The following is a 19,662-nucleotide window of genomic DNA, read 5'->3' as shown; positions in this document are numbered from 1 at the left end:
CTTTCCAAACAGAAATGATGTCTATGAGGTTCCTAGCCTGCAGCATTTCTCATGTACATTTGTGTCGGCCCAACTTTCCATCCATCACCTGGCAGGACCAGGACAGAAGTCCTCCACGCATCGGGAACTGTGGCACTAGGTGAAGCGTGAGGATGTCATTATCACGACATTGCTGAGACTGATTCAGATAGGGACAGACCACAGTTCAAGTCACATGTGGCCACGCCTACTTGCTGCCAGCATCTAGAACCAATGGGACAGATCAGCAATCCCCACTTGAACATGTTCTTGGAGTATGTCTCTTCAATGAGTTGACTTTATTTTATAAAACCTTTTAGATTTACAGAAAAGCTGGAGAGAAAGTATAGAGAGTTCCCTCAGGTACCACCTGCTACCTCCCTACACACACACACACACACACACACACACACACACACACACACACACACACACGGTTTCTCCTGTTATTAACATCTTGCTTTAGAGTGTTACATGTGTAACAATTGGTAAACTGATATTGATACAACTGAAGTGCATATTTTACATTAAGATCGACTCGGTGTGGTACCCTCGTACGGGTTTGGCAAATGTGTAACTCCATGTGTCCACCATTACAATGCACAATGATTTCAGTGCTCTAGAATGTCTCTTCACCCATCTCCTTTCCTCCGGCAACCACTGAGGTTTACACCATCTCTACAGTCCTGACTTTTCTATAACATCCTGCCTGTCCTTGGAATTAGACCGTCTGTAGCTGTTCGGCCTGGCTGCTTTCACTGAACAACATGCAATGAATGTCTTCCTTGTATTTGTATGAGTTGATGGCTCATTTCTTTTCATCACTGAATAATATGCCATTGTACGGCAGTTTGCTTCTCCACTTATTAAGTGCTACCTCAGGTGCCTCCAATTTGAGTCAGTGAGGAAGCAAGCTTTAGAAGCAACCATGTGTGGGTGTTTATGTGCTCAGTTTTCAGCTCATTTGTTGCAGTGCCAGGAATGTGGCGCTGGCTCCCCGGATGAGGTTATGTTTAGTTTTGTAAGAAACGGTAGCCAGGGTTTTCTGATCAAATTATTGACACCTCTCCTGCCTCATTAGCCTCCCTCCTGGGACCTAACGCTTTTGGATCCATTCCCTCTTGCTCCTCTCCCGCTCCCCCCCCCCCCCCCCGGGCAGAGCAGATGGTTGTTCTTTGGGAAAGCACTCAAATGCCGAACACCCTGAATCCGACAGTTCCTGAAATCCCCATAGCCACCATGACATGGCTGTTCTTCAGATTGGCTTAGTTTTTCTCAGAGATTACAAGAGCTAGTGAATATGTCTGTGCCTGTAAACTGATAACAACTACAAATAGCAGTGGTCAAATCCGGGGAGAGTTTCCTCTTCCGGAGCTTTTAGGACCTTCCGGGTACTGATCTCAGAGCTGCTGTACTTTCTAGCTGCCACTTTCTCGTTCCCATTGAGCCAGTTCAGACTCACAGCGACCATCGAGGACCGAGTACAGCTGCCCTGGGCTTTCTGCAACGGTGGGTCTTTACAGGAACAAGGAGCCTGAGCATTCTTCCACGGAACCGCGGGTGGTTTTGAACGGCTGACCTGTGGTGAGCAACCCAAAGCACAACTCACGACGCCAATGGGGCTCCTGCAGTGGCCACGCTGCCTTCTCAAAGGATAGACTATTATTATCCATACCCCCATTATACAGAGGAAATAATCATATCCAAGAGGGAGCTGCTTTGTTTTCTCACGGTCACCATAGATGAACAAGCACAGGGTAATGTAATTATTTTAAATGACAGGAGCAAAAAACATTGGCTTTAATCTCTTGAGTATAAAATGAGTACTTAATATTATAGAGGAGTAAGATATCTGACTTTATTTACATATTTAAGAAATTTTATTACACATTTATCAGAAAAGTTAGAGAGAGAGAGAGAACGAGGGTAGGAAACGCAACCAGATGTAAACCATGCTTATCTTTGGGATACGCGGTTGTTTTCTTTCCAACAGTTCATATTTGCTGCTTGTTCTCTACTACAGAAAAAGAAAAAGGGTATTATTGTTAAACACCATGAATTCTACTGCCAGTGCGCAGTTGCAGTAAAGACGTCTTTAACGCTCTGAGATAGTAGGGTGACAGGTGACTGAGTGTTGTCTTTGCCAGGAGATGGAGGAAATGTTCATGACTGGCTCTCACTCTCTGCTCCCCACCACCACCACCAAATATGCAAGTATATTGCTGTCAAGTGGATTTCAACAGCTGGCAGCACCCACCTACCCCCACTTCATCCCCACATGCTACAGGGTACAACTTTTCTAAAGGGTTTGTTTTTTGCTTCTGTTTCAGTGGGAAATGGTGTCTATAAAGGAGCCCTGGTGGCATAGTGAGTATGCATTGAGCTGCTAACCACAAAGTCAGCAGTTCAAAACCACCTGCTGCTCCGTGGAAGAATGATGAGGCAGAAAGAGGAAGCTTGCTCCTTTTGTAAAAGAGTTACAGGCTCAGAAGCTCCCGGGGGCCAATTCTGCCCTGCCCTACAGGGTCTCTCGGATTGGGCACTGCCTCGATGGCTGTGAGTTTGGGGGGTTTTGTTGGTATTGGTGTTTTGTTTTTTGTTTTGAAGGGTGAGGAGTACAGGGTCTCTGTGAGTCGGAAATCATTCCGTGGCAGTGAGTTGGGTTTCTTGAGTTGGTATTCTTTATAGCAAGTGCAAGCAGTGTACGGTGGGAAGGGTTGGCAGTTGGAATCCATGCAGAGATACTGCTGAAGGAACACCGAGGCCTGGTGCGGTAAAGATGACGGGCCAGAACACTCTCTGGGACTCACGGGGCTGTGTGACCCACGGGGCTGTGTAGCATGTGTGGCTATGTAACACGTGGGGCTGTATAACACATGGGTTGGAGTTCACTTGACAACATGGGTGGTTTTGTAATGATCTTCAAAGAAGCAGCTAGCCAGGGGTTAATTTCTGTGGAACTGGTCGGTGGATTTTTAGGTTAGCAGCCAACCACACGCAGTGTCTCCCACACAGGGGACTCATTACTTCCCAAGAGACTCATTACAACTTCAAATCCTTGGGAGTGGCACTGAGAAACCTAAATCCGAAGGATCAGCATGTCAGCGAGGTTATTTTGGATATTGGTGGCTTTTGCTGAGGTGAGTGTTTTCTAGGCAAGACAGCCAAGTTATATTGGGCCTTCATCACTGTGACTTAGATAGGTGGTTTGTGTATGAGACGTTTCATTTACCTGCTGTGTAGTCTGTTGACTTTGGATGAGCCTAGAACCAATTCTGTGCAGGTTTCTTCAGATGATGGGCTGTGGTGTTGACCTTATTGTTATGCACAGAGTCACTTCCCTGGACAGGCTGGGCTCTGCAAGGAGGGATGCAGAGGCAATTCATGGTGTTCGCTCCCATTATTGATCGTTTCACCTCACCAGCCTGTATGTAAGTTATTTTTAATAGTGGTTTTGCTTTCAGATAAATGTTTGTGTATGTGAGTGTGTGTCCCAGAATAGCATAATAACATTTTGTGATTCCTAAATAATAAAGGGAATTTATCCTGAAATAAGTAGCCAGCATATATTTCCAATATTAAAAATACATACATTCATCCAGATCCTAGTTATGGTTTAAATCTTCAGTCTGTGCAAGTACAATTGAGTACATTTGTAGTTGTCCTAAATAACAGGCTATTTAGGCAAATAACCAATATGGAAAACATGATCAAACTGACCTGCCAAACAGACAGGACTGATGTTCGAAGGTGAAGCTGTGAAGAAGGTCATCTTTGAGATTCCTCTTTGCAGGGAGCTTGTTTTCCCCAAGGAGGCCTGGTGCTGTCCGCATCAGGCCTGGGGGTCCGCATGAGGCTGCACATCTCTAGATCGGTGCCTCGCACGCACTCGCTGCTCTGCACAAGAGAGGCTGTCTGCTAACGAGAGCCGTTGTCAGAAACCAAGTAAAGGCGGTTCTCCTCTGCCCTGTAGGATCACTACGAGTGGAAATGACTTGGTGGCAGGGAGCTTTCTTCTGAGCAGCTTGAACAGCCCTCACTGCCAAGCTCTATGATGGCCAGCACCCCTGTTGAGTCTCATGCCTGTCTCTCATCCGTTTCCCAAACCTCTTGGGATCCTGTTTCCCATTGAGTCTGCATAATGGATCCCTCCAGCCTCCCCCCATGATTTCAGGAGCGCTCCCCTCCTTCCTTCCTCACTCACCCTTACCCACCCCCTTCCCTCCTCTCCTCCCCCTGGGTCCTTCCTAACCCTGGTAGGCCACACAGCATGTCTTTCCTGCTGACTTTTGACATGTGTTACAACCATGTGGAATGGTTCTTGTTTTCCCAAGTCACTTCCTCGTTCTATCTTCCTGAAACAGTCCTAATATTTTAACAAACGATTATATCAATGCAACTCCAGTTTTTAAAGAAAATGTTATTTTTAACACTGTTGAGGGCGTTTTTATTTCATTTTGCCAACTGACCATGAGATAGAAGAACATTTAAAATCCCTGAGATGTAAAGTGAAATCTAGGAAATTTAGGAAAGGGAAAAGCTACCCCTACTTTTTGACAACAGGAACTGAATCTTGAGTTTTAAAAACTGCTTCGTTGTTGTTGTTGTTGTTGTTGTTCGTGCTCCTACCTTTCAACATCTCTGGAATGTAGCCATCACAAGATGTTAGTATTAAGTGCAGGGGAAACTGTGCGGTGATGCAAAAAGGTCAAATCTGGGCAGTAAGGAAGGTAAGAAGTAGAGGGTAAGAAGGACCTAGAGTCAACGGAACCAGGTAACCCTGGGCCAGGGTGTGGTGTTGTGAGACAGGGCACTCGCAGTGTGGTCCCTGGACCAACGGCATCCACAGAACCTGGGAGCTTGTGAAACACTCTCTCTGGGCTCCACTGCAGACCTACTGGGCCAGGACCATGGGGCATAACGGACCAGTAAGGAACTCGCTAGGGATTTGACTCTGGTCGATATATTAGTCCAGCAAAGTGCAGAGGTGTGGGGATCTAGATAAAAGATGATAGCCTCCTGTAAATGGCTGACTTAATGGAGAAGGGAAGACTTGAGCTGCCACTGAAGAAAGACAATGACTTTCAAGAGGAAAGAAAAGGGTATTTCCTCAGCAAAACTCCAAGGAGCAAATGTGTCAAGTTGGAGATACCTGTGATAACACATTCTCAAATAAATGTGCAGTGGCATCTGTCTTAAATGGTCTCCTCCCTTGACTTTTGATAGTGGTCTCTTAGGGTTTGACATTGATTCACAAGTCAATTCTGCCCGGCGTCTCCCAGTGTCTGCTGGCCCTGAAGGGAGACAAGGTTCTGAGCCTGAATAGCTGCTGAACATTCCCATCACCAACTCAGGGAAGGCGATGAAAGATGGATATATACTTAAAGTGCCAGGTAGAGTCAGCTTCTTTCCATTTCCAAACATGAGGACTCTGAAACCCTATCTGCTCCCACATGCTGGGTTTTACATAATGAACTTCATTTTTAAAGTATAGCTGAGGGTCAATTAGACTGCTATTGGCTATAAAATGGAAGGGAAATAATAAAAATAGAGAAAGAAAAGAAAGCTGGCCAGGATTGGGCTTCTAGAGACCAATGGGGCTGGTCTCAATTATCTAGATACGTTGGCTGGGGTGGAAGAACATGACAGGTAAGACTACTCTTCCTTCCATCAAGAGGACCAGAAAGAAGCCTTGCTAGCACAGAAAGGTGTGTCAGTCCAGGTCTAATGTGAAGAGATCCACCCAGCCTGAGGTGTTAGGAAATTGAAATGTGAAAGGTCTTTTCCTAGTAATATTTTGTTGTGGGGGAGGGAGGCTTTAAATTAACTCCGACCACTTACAGTATCAGAAACTCATTCATAGGCCAGTGTGTGAGAAAGAAAACAAATTACAATAGCCTCATTTCAACCACAAAATATTGTCCTCTAGATGAGTCTAGCCAGACCAGAGGGGAACCAGGATCCATTAGGTGGATTTCCACCTAATGGAAATCCTGGGTGGAAGTTCACAGTTGAGCAGTGAGTGCTTTCCAAAGAACTGTGGGTCGAAAGACTCTTGCCAACTCTAAATAGTAACGTGTTCCCTAGAGCTTACAGGTGATAAAACACAGAAACTATGAAAAAGAAATAGAGGGATAGACCTTGCTAAGAAAGAACTTTGTAATCTATGTTAAAAGAAGGCAATAAGTTAGCAAGATGTGTCCTTTTTAGTTTTCGTGTTTATTACAGAAAAGTGGCTCTAGTGTTGCCTATAAGCACTGGCCTCCACTTTAATATGCAATGCAGAGGAGGGGTGGGGGTGAAGATACGCTAGACAAAGCCTCCAGGTGCTCTGGGAGGTGTGAGAAAAGCAGGTAACACTGCCGGCTCTCACGTTCTCACACTCTAGTGGATACTGAGAGACAGCTCCAGGGGCTCTGAACAAGTCCACCGCATTCTCAGGATTATAATGTTTGATTATGCTATGAGACAGTCTCTGCGTAGCTTCTGAAAATAACCTGAATGCAATCCATTCTTTACCATCGAAGAGGTTCCGCTTTGGTGCCTCCGCTAATAGATGTCAAAGAACCCCCTCGTCCATAATTGAACATTAAGAGTATTAATTTTTTTACCAAGAATTCAAGCAACACATTGTGTCAGTTGGAGGAGACCCTCTGTAGAGTCTGTGGTCGTGATTGGTAGGCACTATCAAGTCAGTTCCAATGTACAGCAACCCTGTGGACTAGAAACTGCAACACCCCGAGCGCTGTGCCATCCTCACAGTGGTTCTTAGGTGGGAGCCCTTCGAGGCAGCCACTGCGTCGATCCACTGCCCCACTGCTTTGCCAAACGTGATGTCCTTCTCCAGCGAATGGTCCCTCCTGAAAACCTACCCAAAGATCAGGAGATGAATTCTCACCACACTTGCCACTAAACGGCATTCTGACTGTACTTCTACCAAGACAGACCTGTCTGTTCTTTAGGCAATTGGTAGTGTTGTCGAATAATCTTCACCAGCACCATAATTCAAATGCATCGATTCTTACTTGGTCTTCCTTCTTCAATCAATGCCAATTTTCACATGCACATAAGGCAATTGAAAATACCAGGGAGGGAGAAGCCAAGAAACCCAAGGGCAAGGGGAAAACAAGAGATCTAAAATCGATGGTGAGGAGCGGATAGAATGCCTGGTGGGGTTCCATCAAGTGCCGTGTAGCCAAGAGGAAGTACACAGAGCCAAATGAAGGTCAAACATGATAGTGGGACAGGATGAAAGGAAAAGGAAATAGAGGAAAGTGCTAGGAGGCAAAAGACATTTATAGAGGTATAAACAGACATGCACATATGTAAATATATTCATATATAATGATAGGAATATAGGTCTATGTGTGTGTATATATAACCTCTGTACTTGTGTTATAATTCCATTTGGGACTGTGTTGTGTTTGTTAAGTTGATGAAGCAGGATTATCGTAGGGTGTATTCGAAGTCAGTCTCTTGAGATATAAAAGCGAATAAACGAAAAAGAGAAGCAGAGATGTGAGGAGATTGCTGTCAAGCTACTTGGAGTTCTTCAAAGAACCACGAAGCAAGCTGAAGAGCCAAGGTTCTTTCTCCAGAGCCAACAGAAAGAGAAAGCTTTTCCCCAGAGCCAGGGCCCTGAATTTATATTTTGAACTGCCTACATTTTAGAGAGTAAATTTCTGTTTGATAAAGCCGTCCTTGTGTGGTATTTCTATTACAGCAGCTTTGGACAGCCGAGACACAAGGAAAGGGGCTCGGAATTTCCACTAAGTCAAATGCACACATGCATTTAATGAAATGAGAAGAAAAAAAGAACTAAGAGAAAGTGGATACTTTCACAAAAGATTTGGAATAATAAGTAGTTAATATCTCTAATAATGAGCCCTGGTGGTGTAGAGGTTATACATAAAATAAAAAATGCTTTCCACTTGATCTTTTAAATATATATATATATACTTATATATATACATATATATACCTTTAAATATATATACATATATATATCAGCTTTGCTGATAAAACAGAACATATCAGTACTCTAAAGGTGTAATCCTCACTAGCAAGTCTGAGTCCACCATGGCAACTACCGTGCCAATCCATCTCACTGCAGGTCTTCCAGCCCCTCGGCTCTGTACTTCAGCAAACAAGGAGGCCCTCCTTGAGCCACCAGTTCCTTCGAAGATCTCACAAGGCAAGATCAAGCAGGAGAGTCAAACCATGTTCTGTTGTTTTAGTCAAATTCTGTTCGAGGTTTTCTTCTACTAATTGTTGGAAGTAGACAGCCAGACCTCTCTTCCTAGTCTGTCTTGCTCTGGAAGTTCTACTGAAACCCAGCCACCAGGCATGACTCTGCTGCTGTTGAAAGATGTGGTATAACCCCCAGGAGTACAGCAAGCTGCATGCCGCCGCCCAAGTGTAACAAAGTGCCGGTTACTGGTATGGATCAGGAGTAATTGCCGAACAGCGCATTATATAAAATTCAATAAAAGAAAAATTCAATACATATTTTGTTCTCTAGAGTTCTCATGAGACAAGATACTTGGAAGAATCCAGCTGAGAAAAATACACTCGTGTCAAATGATTCAACCCTGCTTTATCCTAGACTCAAAACGTAGTCGGTTTGAGATTACAACCCTTGGACAAGTCCCTGAGCCACAGCTTTTCCATGATGTTGAATAATTAAATTCACATGCTTTCTTACGCTGGACCACCTGTAGACAGAATCCCCTTCTGAGGATGGCAATCAGGGCATGGCGGGCTGTTTTACCAGCGTGAACTGCCACCACCTTCGCCCTCCTTCACATCCATCCCAGGTGAGGCTCCGGAAATAGACAAGGAATGAGGAAATTGTTTTTTGTTTTTTTTTTTTTCAAAAATTAGTTTTGAGTACATTGAAATCTTGGACAAATGGAGTCAAATTTTGTTCCATAGATTATGGAAGAAAATCTTTGAGCTAGAAAAAGTTTTAAAATCAGGCATCCCAGAAAATTTTATTTTATTTTATTGAAGAAAGAACCTTAGTTTGATTATTGCCTGGGACCTTCTGTGATTTTTAATAAACTCTTTTTACCTCTTTTACGAACCCAATGGTTTATGTTACTGCAACACATACCCTCAAGGGCAGATGAAATAATTTGCTAACAACAGCTTTAAAAAAAATTACAATACAGTGCAACCAGTTGTCCTTGAGTTGGTTCTGACTCGTGGTAATCAAATATGTATCAGGGTTGCAATTTGCTCACATCGTTTCCAGAGGTTGAGTTTCACAAGTAGATTGCCAGACCTTTCTTCTGAGCATCCTCTAGTGATGGGCTTGAGACACTGATTGCTCGGTTAGTAGCCAGATGTGTTAACCTTTTCCACTACCCAGGACTCCATTTGCAACATACAAAGAGTGGTAACTACACTACGGGGGCCTAGAAGGTGAGTAAATCACCTCCATTTAAGCATGGAAGGAAGTCAAAACCCAATTGTGATTTTTCACTGGTGATACTGAATTTCCAGTCAGCTCATATGCAGGCTAAAACAATGAAAAAAGAAAACAGAAGAAGATGATGTATTTGAATGCTGGTGTTGAATATACCAGAGACTTCTAGAACAAAAAAATGTGCACTGTGCCTTTTAATACATTCCCCCGGAAGGACCAATCATTGGAGAAGGACATCACACTTGGTAAAGTAGAAGGTCTGAGAAATATAAGGGACACCTTTCATGAGCTGAATTGACACAGTACGACAACGGCTTCCAACATTTCAGAGATCATAAAGATGGCAACGGAAACTAACAACAGAGCCCTTTAGAGTACCCCAAACGCCGTAAGATATCAGCACAGATGAGGAAGCCTACTTATTGCGTTGCTGAAACAAGCCCTTGGAAACTGAATAAAACCAGTTTCATCGTGGTTTAACTGAGGCAATGTTGTAGCCACTGAGAGAAACCACTGCCCCTGCCCACTTGGCGTCTCCCCCAGATGCAAGCTCTGCTTCCTTTTCCCCCTGGAATCCTGGTCTCAGTATCACACCCAAGGATGCCACAATTAGACGTCCTATTCTATGCTGCGGAAAAATTGATGTTCACGTTTACAAAGGGAACCTACTCTCCAGTATTAATGAACCCATGAAGAACAATCATGACTGACTAAACAAAGTTAATACATTAATGATGGGCAACAAATTGATCACGGAACTAAGTCCAAAGGAAGTGAGTTCATTTGACTTAACTCAAAAACAAATGATTGTTTTGTCATGACCCCTTCAGATTAGCAACTCTGTAAATCACAACATTATTGCTGAAAAGTGAGTAAGTCAACATCAAAGAGTTATTGGAAATCAGATGTAAAGTCTTGGAAACAAACCCATATGCACACATTTTTGTTGAGCATTTGTATATCCGAGGACACAGAAACAGAGACAAAGTTGTATGTAGCTGGAAAAGAGTGATGCTTGTAAAGATTTCTAATCGGAACAGTATGCTAAAAAACTGGCACCAAGAAAACTCTCCTTAGGAAGAATAGTTTTGTTCTATGTCTTAGATTTATCAATTCTGATAGTCAAGGGATGATATTAAAATGGGCATGTCTTCAGACAAAAAAATGTCTAACTAAAAATAATTACTTATGTGTACAATCCAAATATGAAAACATGTAACCAGAAAAGGAAGCGTACAATACACACTTATCAAATTTAATATATTTTAAATAAAATTTCCTATAATACAAATGCTATAATTATGTATAGATACACATTTAGGCAAAAACAGGGTTATTTAAACAATTAATCAGGGGTTTTTGCCTTCAAAAGACAGAAACGTGTCTTGAAATAGTTAAGCAGAAAAATTTATTTTTAATTTGGGGGGTGCTAATATTACTGGGAATGCCAATGGCTGCATCTTCCCCTAGGCATGGCTGAGTCCTTAGCCTACACACTGTCTTAAGGCTGTGTTTCTCTGCATCCCTTGGACAAGCTCTCCCCATGTGTTAGTCCAGATGGCTTCCATTTATCCCAAGCTCCTTTCCAATTCACTTATTCTTGATGCCAAACAAAAAATTAAATCAAAACACTGGCATAATGTTGAACAGGTGAATACCTCTAATGGTTTGGCAGTGAATCCTGTTCTACAGCAAACGGCTCTCCAATTTTTCTGTCCAATCATCTTCAGAAAGGGCTTAATTGAGTTATCAGATTACAGATCACCAAGCAATTGTGTAACAAATAATTCAGTGATTTTGGGGCACATATCGGAGAAAGAAAGAAAGAAAAAGAAACTATGTAAAATGATAGCCCTAAAGTCTTCTTTGTTTATCTCTACTTTGTGAACAAACAAGGTTTTCTAGTGCTTATATTCATCATAATGAAAAATATTCGTGGAATTTTCCCAACCTTACCTCACTTTACCAACAATTATTTGAGCTATTTCTAATCAACTGGGGAAAAGTGTCATCTAACTCATTATGAGATGTACTTCAATGACATGTTTGCCTTTTGCTTAATAAATATCAAAATTTCTAATAGATTTCACACAGCTTCTATTGACCACTTCTTTCAATTATCACAGTAATAATAGGGGGAAAGAAAATGTATCATAATCATGTAGAGAAGGAAATAAAAAGTAGATCTTAATTTATATGTATGATTTATAAAAAGAGGTTTGATCAATATGTAAAAAAACCCAAAAACACGAAGGCATAAAAATGCCTTCAATACCCATGAGATTCTGTAGGGTAGTGATCAGAAAAGGGCAGTCGAGGAGGAAGGGAGCTGGCATGCTGTAACAAGAAAAAGGGGGCTGCCTGTCCAAGGAAGAATGCCTTCACTCTTACAGGAAGGTTGGTGGGCATAAAACTCCTATGCTATTCCTATTGTTTTGGTTACATTCTAAAAAAATGAAGAAATATTTCCTTTTAAAATATCAATATTTACAGAACAGTAGAGATCACATCTGTTACAACCAACTGAACTCATGATAGAAATTTTCAGAACTTAATTAAAAATGCAAGAGGGCACATGGTTTTTCAAAATTATTTTAGGGACTATGCAGAAGGAAAGAACATGAAAATACATCATGTTCATGGGCACCAGAAGGTCAGGAGCACTTTCCAAGAAGCCCTACCTTATTTCACCCTTTGTCCCTTGTGGCTAGAACACGGTGACCCAGGCCTGTATATACCAAGCCGAAGGATGAGCAAACAGTGATGAGCACTGTTTGTAAACAGCATGTGCAAACCATAGGCACCAGTGGGGCATGAAGAGGGATTTTGCCCTCAAAATAGTCTCTCGGGGCCATATTACCTCGGTGAAGCAGACCTTGGAGAAATCTCCTTTCTGAATGACCAAGGGACAGTGGGGTGGATGAAATACCACAGGATATAGGATCTTTAATTTGCATTTTTAAATAAAAGCATATTTGCACTTGAATGCATTGGTGGTTCTGTGCCAGACTTCTCACCTGTCCTGCAGGAAATCTGGGATCAATTGCCTGCCACTGTCTCTGTCATTGGACACTTGAATGTTGATCTACTGCTGAACAGGTTTTAGCAGAGCTTCCAGACTAAAGTAGACAAGGAAGAAAGGGCTGGTAATTCAGAAAGTCAGCAGTGAAAGCCCTGTGGGTCACAATCATCAAACCCACTGCAACAACAATTTCCATTTCAGCAAACAAACATAAACATGAGTCTACTACAAAAATACGTGTAGGATATGTGTGCACGTGTGTATATATGTGTGTGTGTGTGTATAATTTATTGTATTTTTTTTTCCCTTTGGGACTTTGTAAACGGAAATCTCACTGAAACTCGTGCCAAACTGAAAATGATTTTACTTACTTTGAAGCAGTAGTACTAAATTAGCATTTTCTTTTTTACACTTAAGAATTTTCCAAAGTTCTCATTTAGACCAAGGGATCACCTGTTTTACATGGAGAATGAGAGAAGGGTTATACAAATACAAATGCATAGTTTTGTTTTCCATCCACACTCCCTTTCCCCCAAGCCACTACCCCTGCAAACTATTTTCATAAATGCAATATAATTATGCATGAATTCCTCTGTTTTAAAAAAAGATAGCATAACATGCTTAGGTAATACTTGGTGGGGGGAGGTTGGGATTGGCACAAAACAAAGTATACATTATTTGCAAAAAATATGGAAGTAGTTTTTACTTCGATTTTGAGTCTATTAATTTAGAAGATAATTTAATCCTGGGTTATACCAAACTTCTGAAGAAAAAAAAATCACCAACAACAAATTAGATGTGTTTTTCCACATATATTTTTTTAAAAACCTGCAATAGTAACTTAGTTTGAAAAGATTATTCACACCTTAAAAAAAGAGCAAATTTGTCAGTGCATTAATTAACTCTAAAATAATGACTTAACACACTGAGGGCAGTCAGAAAATAGAATCAAGGCAATATTGTATTCTTTATAAGAGTCTTACATAGTCACCAATCAATGTGGTTTTCTATGATATGATTTGTAATTTCATAAAATGATAGGCATTTAACTATAAAATGGATTTTAGGGTTTACCAAGATCTACTAACTTGATAATTTATAAATTATGATTATTTTGTCCTGTCTTACACTGTCCAATGTCAGCCCCCCCCCCTTTTTTTTTTTGTCGGCCTACTTTACCCAGCACGATGTCCTTTGCCAGGGACTGGCCTCTTCTAACATGTGTTCGTGGAGGTGGGGGGGGTGGTATCTGAAGAGCTGATACCAAGGGCTCAAGTAGAAAGAAAATGATTTGAGAATGATGGCAACAAATGTACAAATGTGCTTGACAAATGGATGGATTGTGATAAGAGTTGTACGAGCTCCCAATAAAATGATTTTTTAATAATAATAATAAAAGAATAATTTTTTAAAATAAAGATCTACCAACTCTCTTAGTTTTCAGAAAAGATTATGCAAAGTTCAGGGTAGAACTTGGACTTGAATATGAACTTCTGGCTGGCAAGTCGGGGTTGTCTGATGCCAAACAAAAGGCTCTTAGGCTGATAGAACAGACTGCTTTGGAAAAAAATCATCAGAAATCACCACAACACCTTAAAGTCTCATGGCAATAGTCATTCCTCTTCACAATCCTCTCAACTAGCTCCTGCCCTACTTTGGAGACAGCTTTGGTACCTGCTGAATCTCTTCCTGTAGCTCAGCTCTCCTCCATCCCACCCCGTCCTATGGGCTGAGCAATCTATGGGCATCACTTACTCAGAGTGCCCTGGCCCCAACGCTCACCATACCTTCCAGATAAACAGCCATGTTCCTGTCATGGCATCACCTACACCCGCATCCCTTCTCCTTTGAACACGGCCACTGCTGCTGCTCTGAATTTCAGAGATGTTTCGTCCCCTCCTTGGGCTCAAGGAGACGTTCTGGAGGCAGGGTCCCCCTACCTCCCTCTGTCCAGCACCGTCTTCCAACATCTAGCACTGGCCCATAGGATCCCTCAAGAAATTCCCACTGATAGATTAAAAAATGCGAAACCTCTGTTTCGCCATGTGGGCAGCAACCTGCTGAGGGGCCCTGGGAAGATTATCCCTGAGGAACAGAGGCTGACCTGGAAAGCTCTGATACCCCCACCCTGTATGTACATCTTAAAGGAATTAAGCATATAGACCCACTTGAGATGATTGTTCAAACTGATCAGTTGACGCTTTTGCTTAATTTAGACCAGTATCCTCAACCTTTAAAAAGAAAACATCCTCTCGCTAACTCCTAAGAACTATAAAACACCTGTAGACAACTACTCCTGACAGGACCACTGCATTCAAAGGGGCGGGAAGTGCAGTGAGAGCCCTGTAACCGGATGGCTTTGAATTTCCAGAGGTGTGTCTTGATAATTCCCAGGGCAGGTGGCCCCGGGGGTGAGTTAAGACTTCATCAGGAAAGAGAGTTCCTAAGGTTACTTTACATTTGCATATTAACTACTGAAGGGATAAAGGTAGAGTGGAGCAGCATAAGTTCGATACCTGCAAGAGGGCCACTGTATGGCTACACCACCTGAAGGCAGGGAGTTTGGTAGTGAGCTGGCAGAGCTCGGTGCTTTCCTTTGGAGTGCTCATGTCAGCTGTGTATTCCTTTACATTTTTTTTATTTGGGTGGTGGCATACTGGTATTGGGCAGCTAACCACAAGGTTTGCAGTTTGAAAACACCAGCCACTCTGTAGGAGAAAGATGAGGCTCTGTAGTCCCATAAAGAGTTATAGTTTCATAAACCCACAGTTTTAGCCTATGCTACAATGTTGTGGGGTCCAAATGGACTCGAGGGAGGGCAGTGGGTTTGGTTTGTTTTGAGGTACACTTACAGCCTTCCCTCCATGAACCCTCCGACCATAAGCACCTGTGGCCTGGGTAAGCACATCTAGAGTTGGCGTGGGCGTTGTTTTTCAAAGAATTCTCAAACACCTCTTTTAGGATTACCTTTCAATCTAATCTGATGATGCTGATGGATAGATATTGAACTGCTAACTGCAGGGTCAGAGATTCAAATCCAGCGGCAACTTCTTGGATAACGATGAGGCTAACTTCTTCTATAAAGATTTACAAAGCCTCAGAAACCCTATGAGTATTAATAAATCTGATGACAGTGGGTTCGGGGGATTCGTTTGTTTGTTCTATAAGAATATTTGGAGTCTGATTGGTGCAAATAGTTCACACACTGGACTACTCACCAAAAGGTTGTCGGTTCAAATCCACAGAGAGGGTCCTCAGAGGGAGACCATGGTAAGCTTCTGAAAAATTAGCGCTGAAAACCGTACAGAATACAGTTCTACCCTGATGCAGCGGGCTCTCCATGAATCAGAACTGAATGGACAGCCACTGATTAACTGCTCCCTCGTAAATGGTGAATCATCAGACAACCTGAACTCTCTATTTGCAAACCTTCATCCCAAAGCAAACCCAGGCCGTCATGTGTCTGCGTACTCGCCGAGTAGCTGAAATTTACAGGTGGCATTGAATTACGTACTGCAGCCTGTTGGTCTACGTCCCTCCTCACAAGCAAACCCCCAAATCTGTGGGTTCCGACATCTCTGAATCATCTTCTCTGCTGGAATTTGAATCCAGGGCCCTACATCCCCTTTCTCACTGCATCCTGCAGTTTATAGTCTAAACTGAGAGGGAAAGTGTCATTCAGCGGTGTGATGAAAGGGGAAGCGGGAAAGGACAAGCACCCAGGGGGGACCGCCCCTCCTGGTCTCAGTGGAAAGTTCTCTCGGAGTGGAGTGGGCGGTTTTGACTTAGAGGCTGCAGAAACACGACAGCTGGCAGCCTTGCAAGCTGTAAGAGAACATCAGTAGACCGTCGCCTGCGATGCTTTCAGTTGTCTTCATCCCTGGGCAGTTCTTCTCCACATCGGCCGGTAATTAGGAGTCTTCCAACCAAAGTCAGAAGGAAATGAGAGGAAAGGGGTTATTGTTTAAAAAAAAACAAACAGCAGCATTCTCTGCATTCCGATACATTGCCTTGTGCATCTGTGCCTCTGCAACCCGTCCGTCTGTGCTCTGTGCTTTCCTTTTGAGTGCTTGTGTCACCTGTGTGTTCCTTTAAGGTTTTGTTCTTGGTTTCTTTTATGACTGCCAGCCTCGGGGGCTTTCTCTTGGGCACTGTTTGGGTTTTGTGAAATGTATGTTGTTAGTCCTTCTGGGTACCACTATAGTGCGTTGGGTACAATTGGGCTGTCATTTTGCTTAGTGTGTCTGTCTCTAGAGGTGTCTCTGGACCTTTCCGTGTGGACATGCAGTTACTTTTGGGGAAGAATGATTTTAAAACAAAGTACACCAAGCCTAAAACAAAGCATAACTTTTGTTGCCTGGACTAAATTATGCTTAGACATAAGATATGTAGACCTTTGGGTGTCTCAAAGTCTTCGTTTCATTCTTCCTGTTAAAAGAACTCCAGTGTTTAGTTGGCCTGAAGCCTTTCTGCCCTTCAACCTCCAGCATGGGAAAGCACTTTTAGTGAATTTAGAGAACCCAGAAGCTCAATGAAAATGTTTTTTAAAAGAATAACCTCATACTAAATCTTCATTTTAGTGTTAAAAGTTAATTCATTAATATTTATAGTCAAAGGAACTGGGCCTTTGCTAATCCGTTGAAATTCTGTGCATTCCCTTGCTTCTGTTTCCATAAATCAAATCACTATTAGAACAGGAACCTTACATAGCCAACCAAGAGTACTAATGTTTTTATTCTTTTTCATTTGACTTGAAGGCTGTCTTCCAAGATCATCATTTTTTTTCAGAACGCCTCACCTGTAAAAATTAAAGGAAAGCGATATAAGTGAGGAATGTTGCCATTAATATTTCAGTCCAAGTTTTCAAATATATCCAATACTCATCCAAAGTTTCCAAACCATCATTATTTACTTAGATGATTGTGTCCATTTTTAAACAGACTAATTATTCTATTTCTGTTTCCTTCTTTCTTTTCTTTTTTGAGCATTCATTTTAAAATTTCCATTAAACCGTGAGTCAGGGCAAAGAAAATCATCTCATTCACAGTATCATCAGGTTGAAATTTGTAATATTCGTCCATAGCATTATAGTGGATAAAAGTACACGAGGCTTCTGAATAAAATTATTACTTTCCAAAGAGAGGAGGACTTTAATCTCCATCAGAGGTATGTAATATGGCTCATTAAAGTTACAGAGTTTTCCAGAGGGAACTTTTGTGTTGCCTCTGAGTGAAGAGCCTTCCTTTATTCAGAATGCCTCTAAGCCTAAATGTCAGATTTATTAGAGAAACCGGTGCCGCATTTAGCTGGTGGTTTGAACTGACCTCTCTGTGCCATGTTTTATTAAGTGAGCCTGACCCTGGGGCCCAGTAGCAACTGCGCAGTGGACGGCGTTCCGCTGGCCCTCTCGGAGGCTGAGGAGACTGTGTCGGCGGGCAGCTGCTTTGCATCCGAGGACACAACCGAAGACTCTGGAGTTATGAGCTCCCCCTCAGACATCGTCTCCCTGGATTCCCAGCACGACAGTGTGAAATCCAAAGACAAGTGGGCCACCGATCAGGAAGACTCTAGTGACCAAGATCTAAGTGGAGCTCCAGAACTGGGTCCCCAAAAGAGCCCTTCCTGGGAAAGGACTGGCTCTGGACAGTCGCATCAAAGGTGAGTCGTGTGACAGCTTCAAAGTGTAGCCACTTTCGAGTCTGACTTCAAAAAGGCTTCCTTCATAAAGGTAAGTCTTCCCTCATTCTATTTAGGCTGTTTTATCTCCCATTTCAATCTAATGAATCATCCTAAGACTCTACTGTGTGTCAGATAAAAATCACCACCACCGCCCTGAAATGGCAGTTCATTGTCCAAGTGCATGGTACCATGCTGCTGTTAGGTAGGCAATTGGTATAAATAATACATTATGGTGTTCTGTTTGATTTTTATACTTCTTACATGTAGCGCTCTGGTGGCACTATTGGTTAAGCATTAGATTGCTAACTAGCTATAAGGTCAGCAGTTCAAACCCATCAGGTTCTTCTCAGGAGGAAGACCAGACTTTCTACTCCTAGAAAGATTTTCAGCCTCAGAAATACTATACAGGGTCACTATGAGTCAGAATTGACTCGGTAGTATGGGGTTTGGGCTTTTTACACAGAGGGTGAAAATCTCAGTATGTTGTTTTATTGTGCTTTTCATATGTACTCATGATAACACATATATTATTCATCCACTCATTTTCCAACTAATGGGGGCCCTATTAGCACAAAGTGTTAATCATTTAACTTCTAATAGAGAGGTTGAAGATTCTAGTCTACCTAAGACATCTCAGAAGAGAGCCTAGCACTCTGTCTCTGAAAATTCACAGCATCGAAAACCCTCGTGAACCCACTTCTACTCTGACACACCTGAAGCTCCCAGGGGTTGAAATTGACTCAGTAGCAACTGGTAGGTTTTCCCAGTTTTTCACCTTGGAGATAATGAGCAGGTTGTACATATTGCTCAGATTTCATACAGGGTTTTTATTAGATGAGTTCATCTTCAATGATAGATATAATGATATATAATATTGATAAATTGCTTGACAATTGCAAAATGGCTTCCCAGATTATATGCCTCCAGAAGCCTTTGGAAGTACTCACTCCCTTGGCCAGAAAATTTGGAAGTCAGCTACTTGGCCAACTGACTGGAAGAGATCCATGTTGGTGCCCATTCTAAAGAAAGGTGAGCCAACACAATGCTCAAACTACAGAACAATATCATTGATCTCACATATAAGTAATATGTGTGGGAAGATCATCCAACAATAGTCATTGTTCATTGGCAGGGAGCTACAAGAGATTCAGGCTGGAGTTAGAAGAGTATGTGTGGAACAAGGGATATCATTGCTGATGTCAAATGGACCTTGGCTGAAAACAGAGAAGACCAGAAAGATGTTTGCTTGTGTTTAACTGACTATGCAAAGGTGTTTGGCTGTGTGGATCATAACTAACTATGAATAGACTTAAAAGAATGGGAGTTCCAGCACACTTCATTGTGCTCGTGCAGAACCTATACATGGATCAAGAGGCAGTTGTAGGAACAGAAGGGAACGCTGTTTGCTTTCACGTCAGGAAGGGTGTCTGTCCGGGTTGTATCCTTTCACCACTCTTGTTCAGTCTGCATACTGAGCAGCCCGCTGGAGGAGCTGGCTCATATGAAGAAGGTG

The 19,662-nt window shown here is 42.4% G+C and overlaps 1 protein-coding gene across 1 annotated transcript in view; it reads left to right on the top strand.

Moving 5' to 3' along the window:
• COBL (cordon-bleu WH2 repeat protein) overlaps positions 1-19,662 on the top strand; it is a 211,612-nt gene that overhangs the window by 165,343 nt on the left and 26,607 nt on the right. Inside the window, exon 10 of the mRNA XM_075557316.1 lies at positions 17,819-18,128. Coding sequence (XP_075413431.1) covers positions 17,819-18,128 — 310 coding nt within the window. The remainder of the gene's footprint in view (positions 1-17,818; positions 18,129-19,662) is intronic.

The sequence above is a fragment of the Tenrec ecaudatus genome, chromosome 9, assembly GCF_050624435.1.
Source record: "Tenrec ecaudatus isolate mTenEca1 chromosome 9, mTenEca1.hap1, whole genome shotgun sequence".
NCBI classification, from domain to species: Eukaryota; Metazoa; Chordata; class Mammalia; order Afrosoricida; family Tenrecidae; genus Tenrec; species Tenrec ecaudatus.
This window is presented reverse-complemented; position numbering and strand designations above follow the sequence as displayed.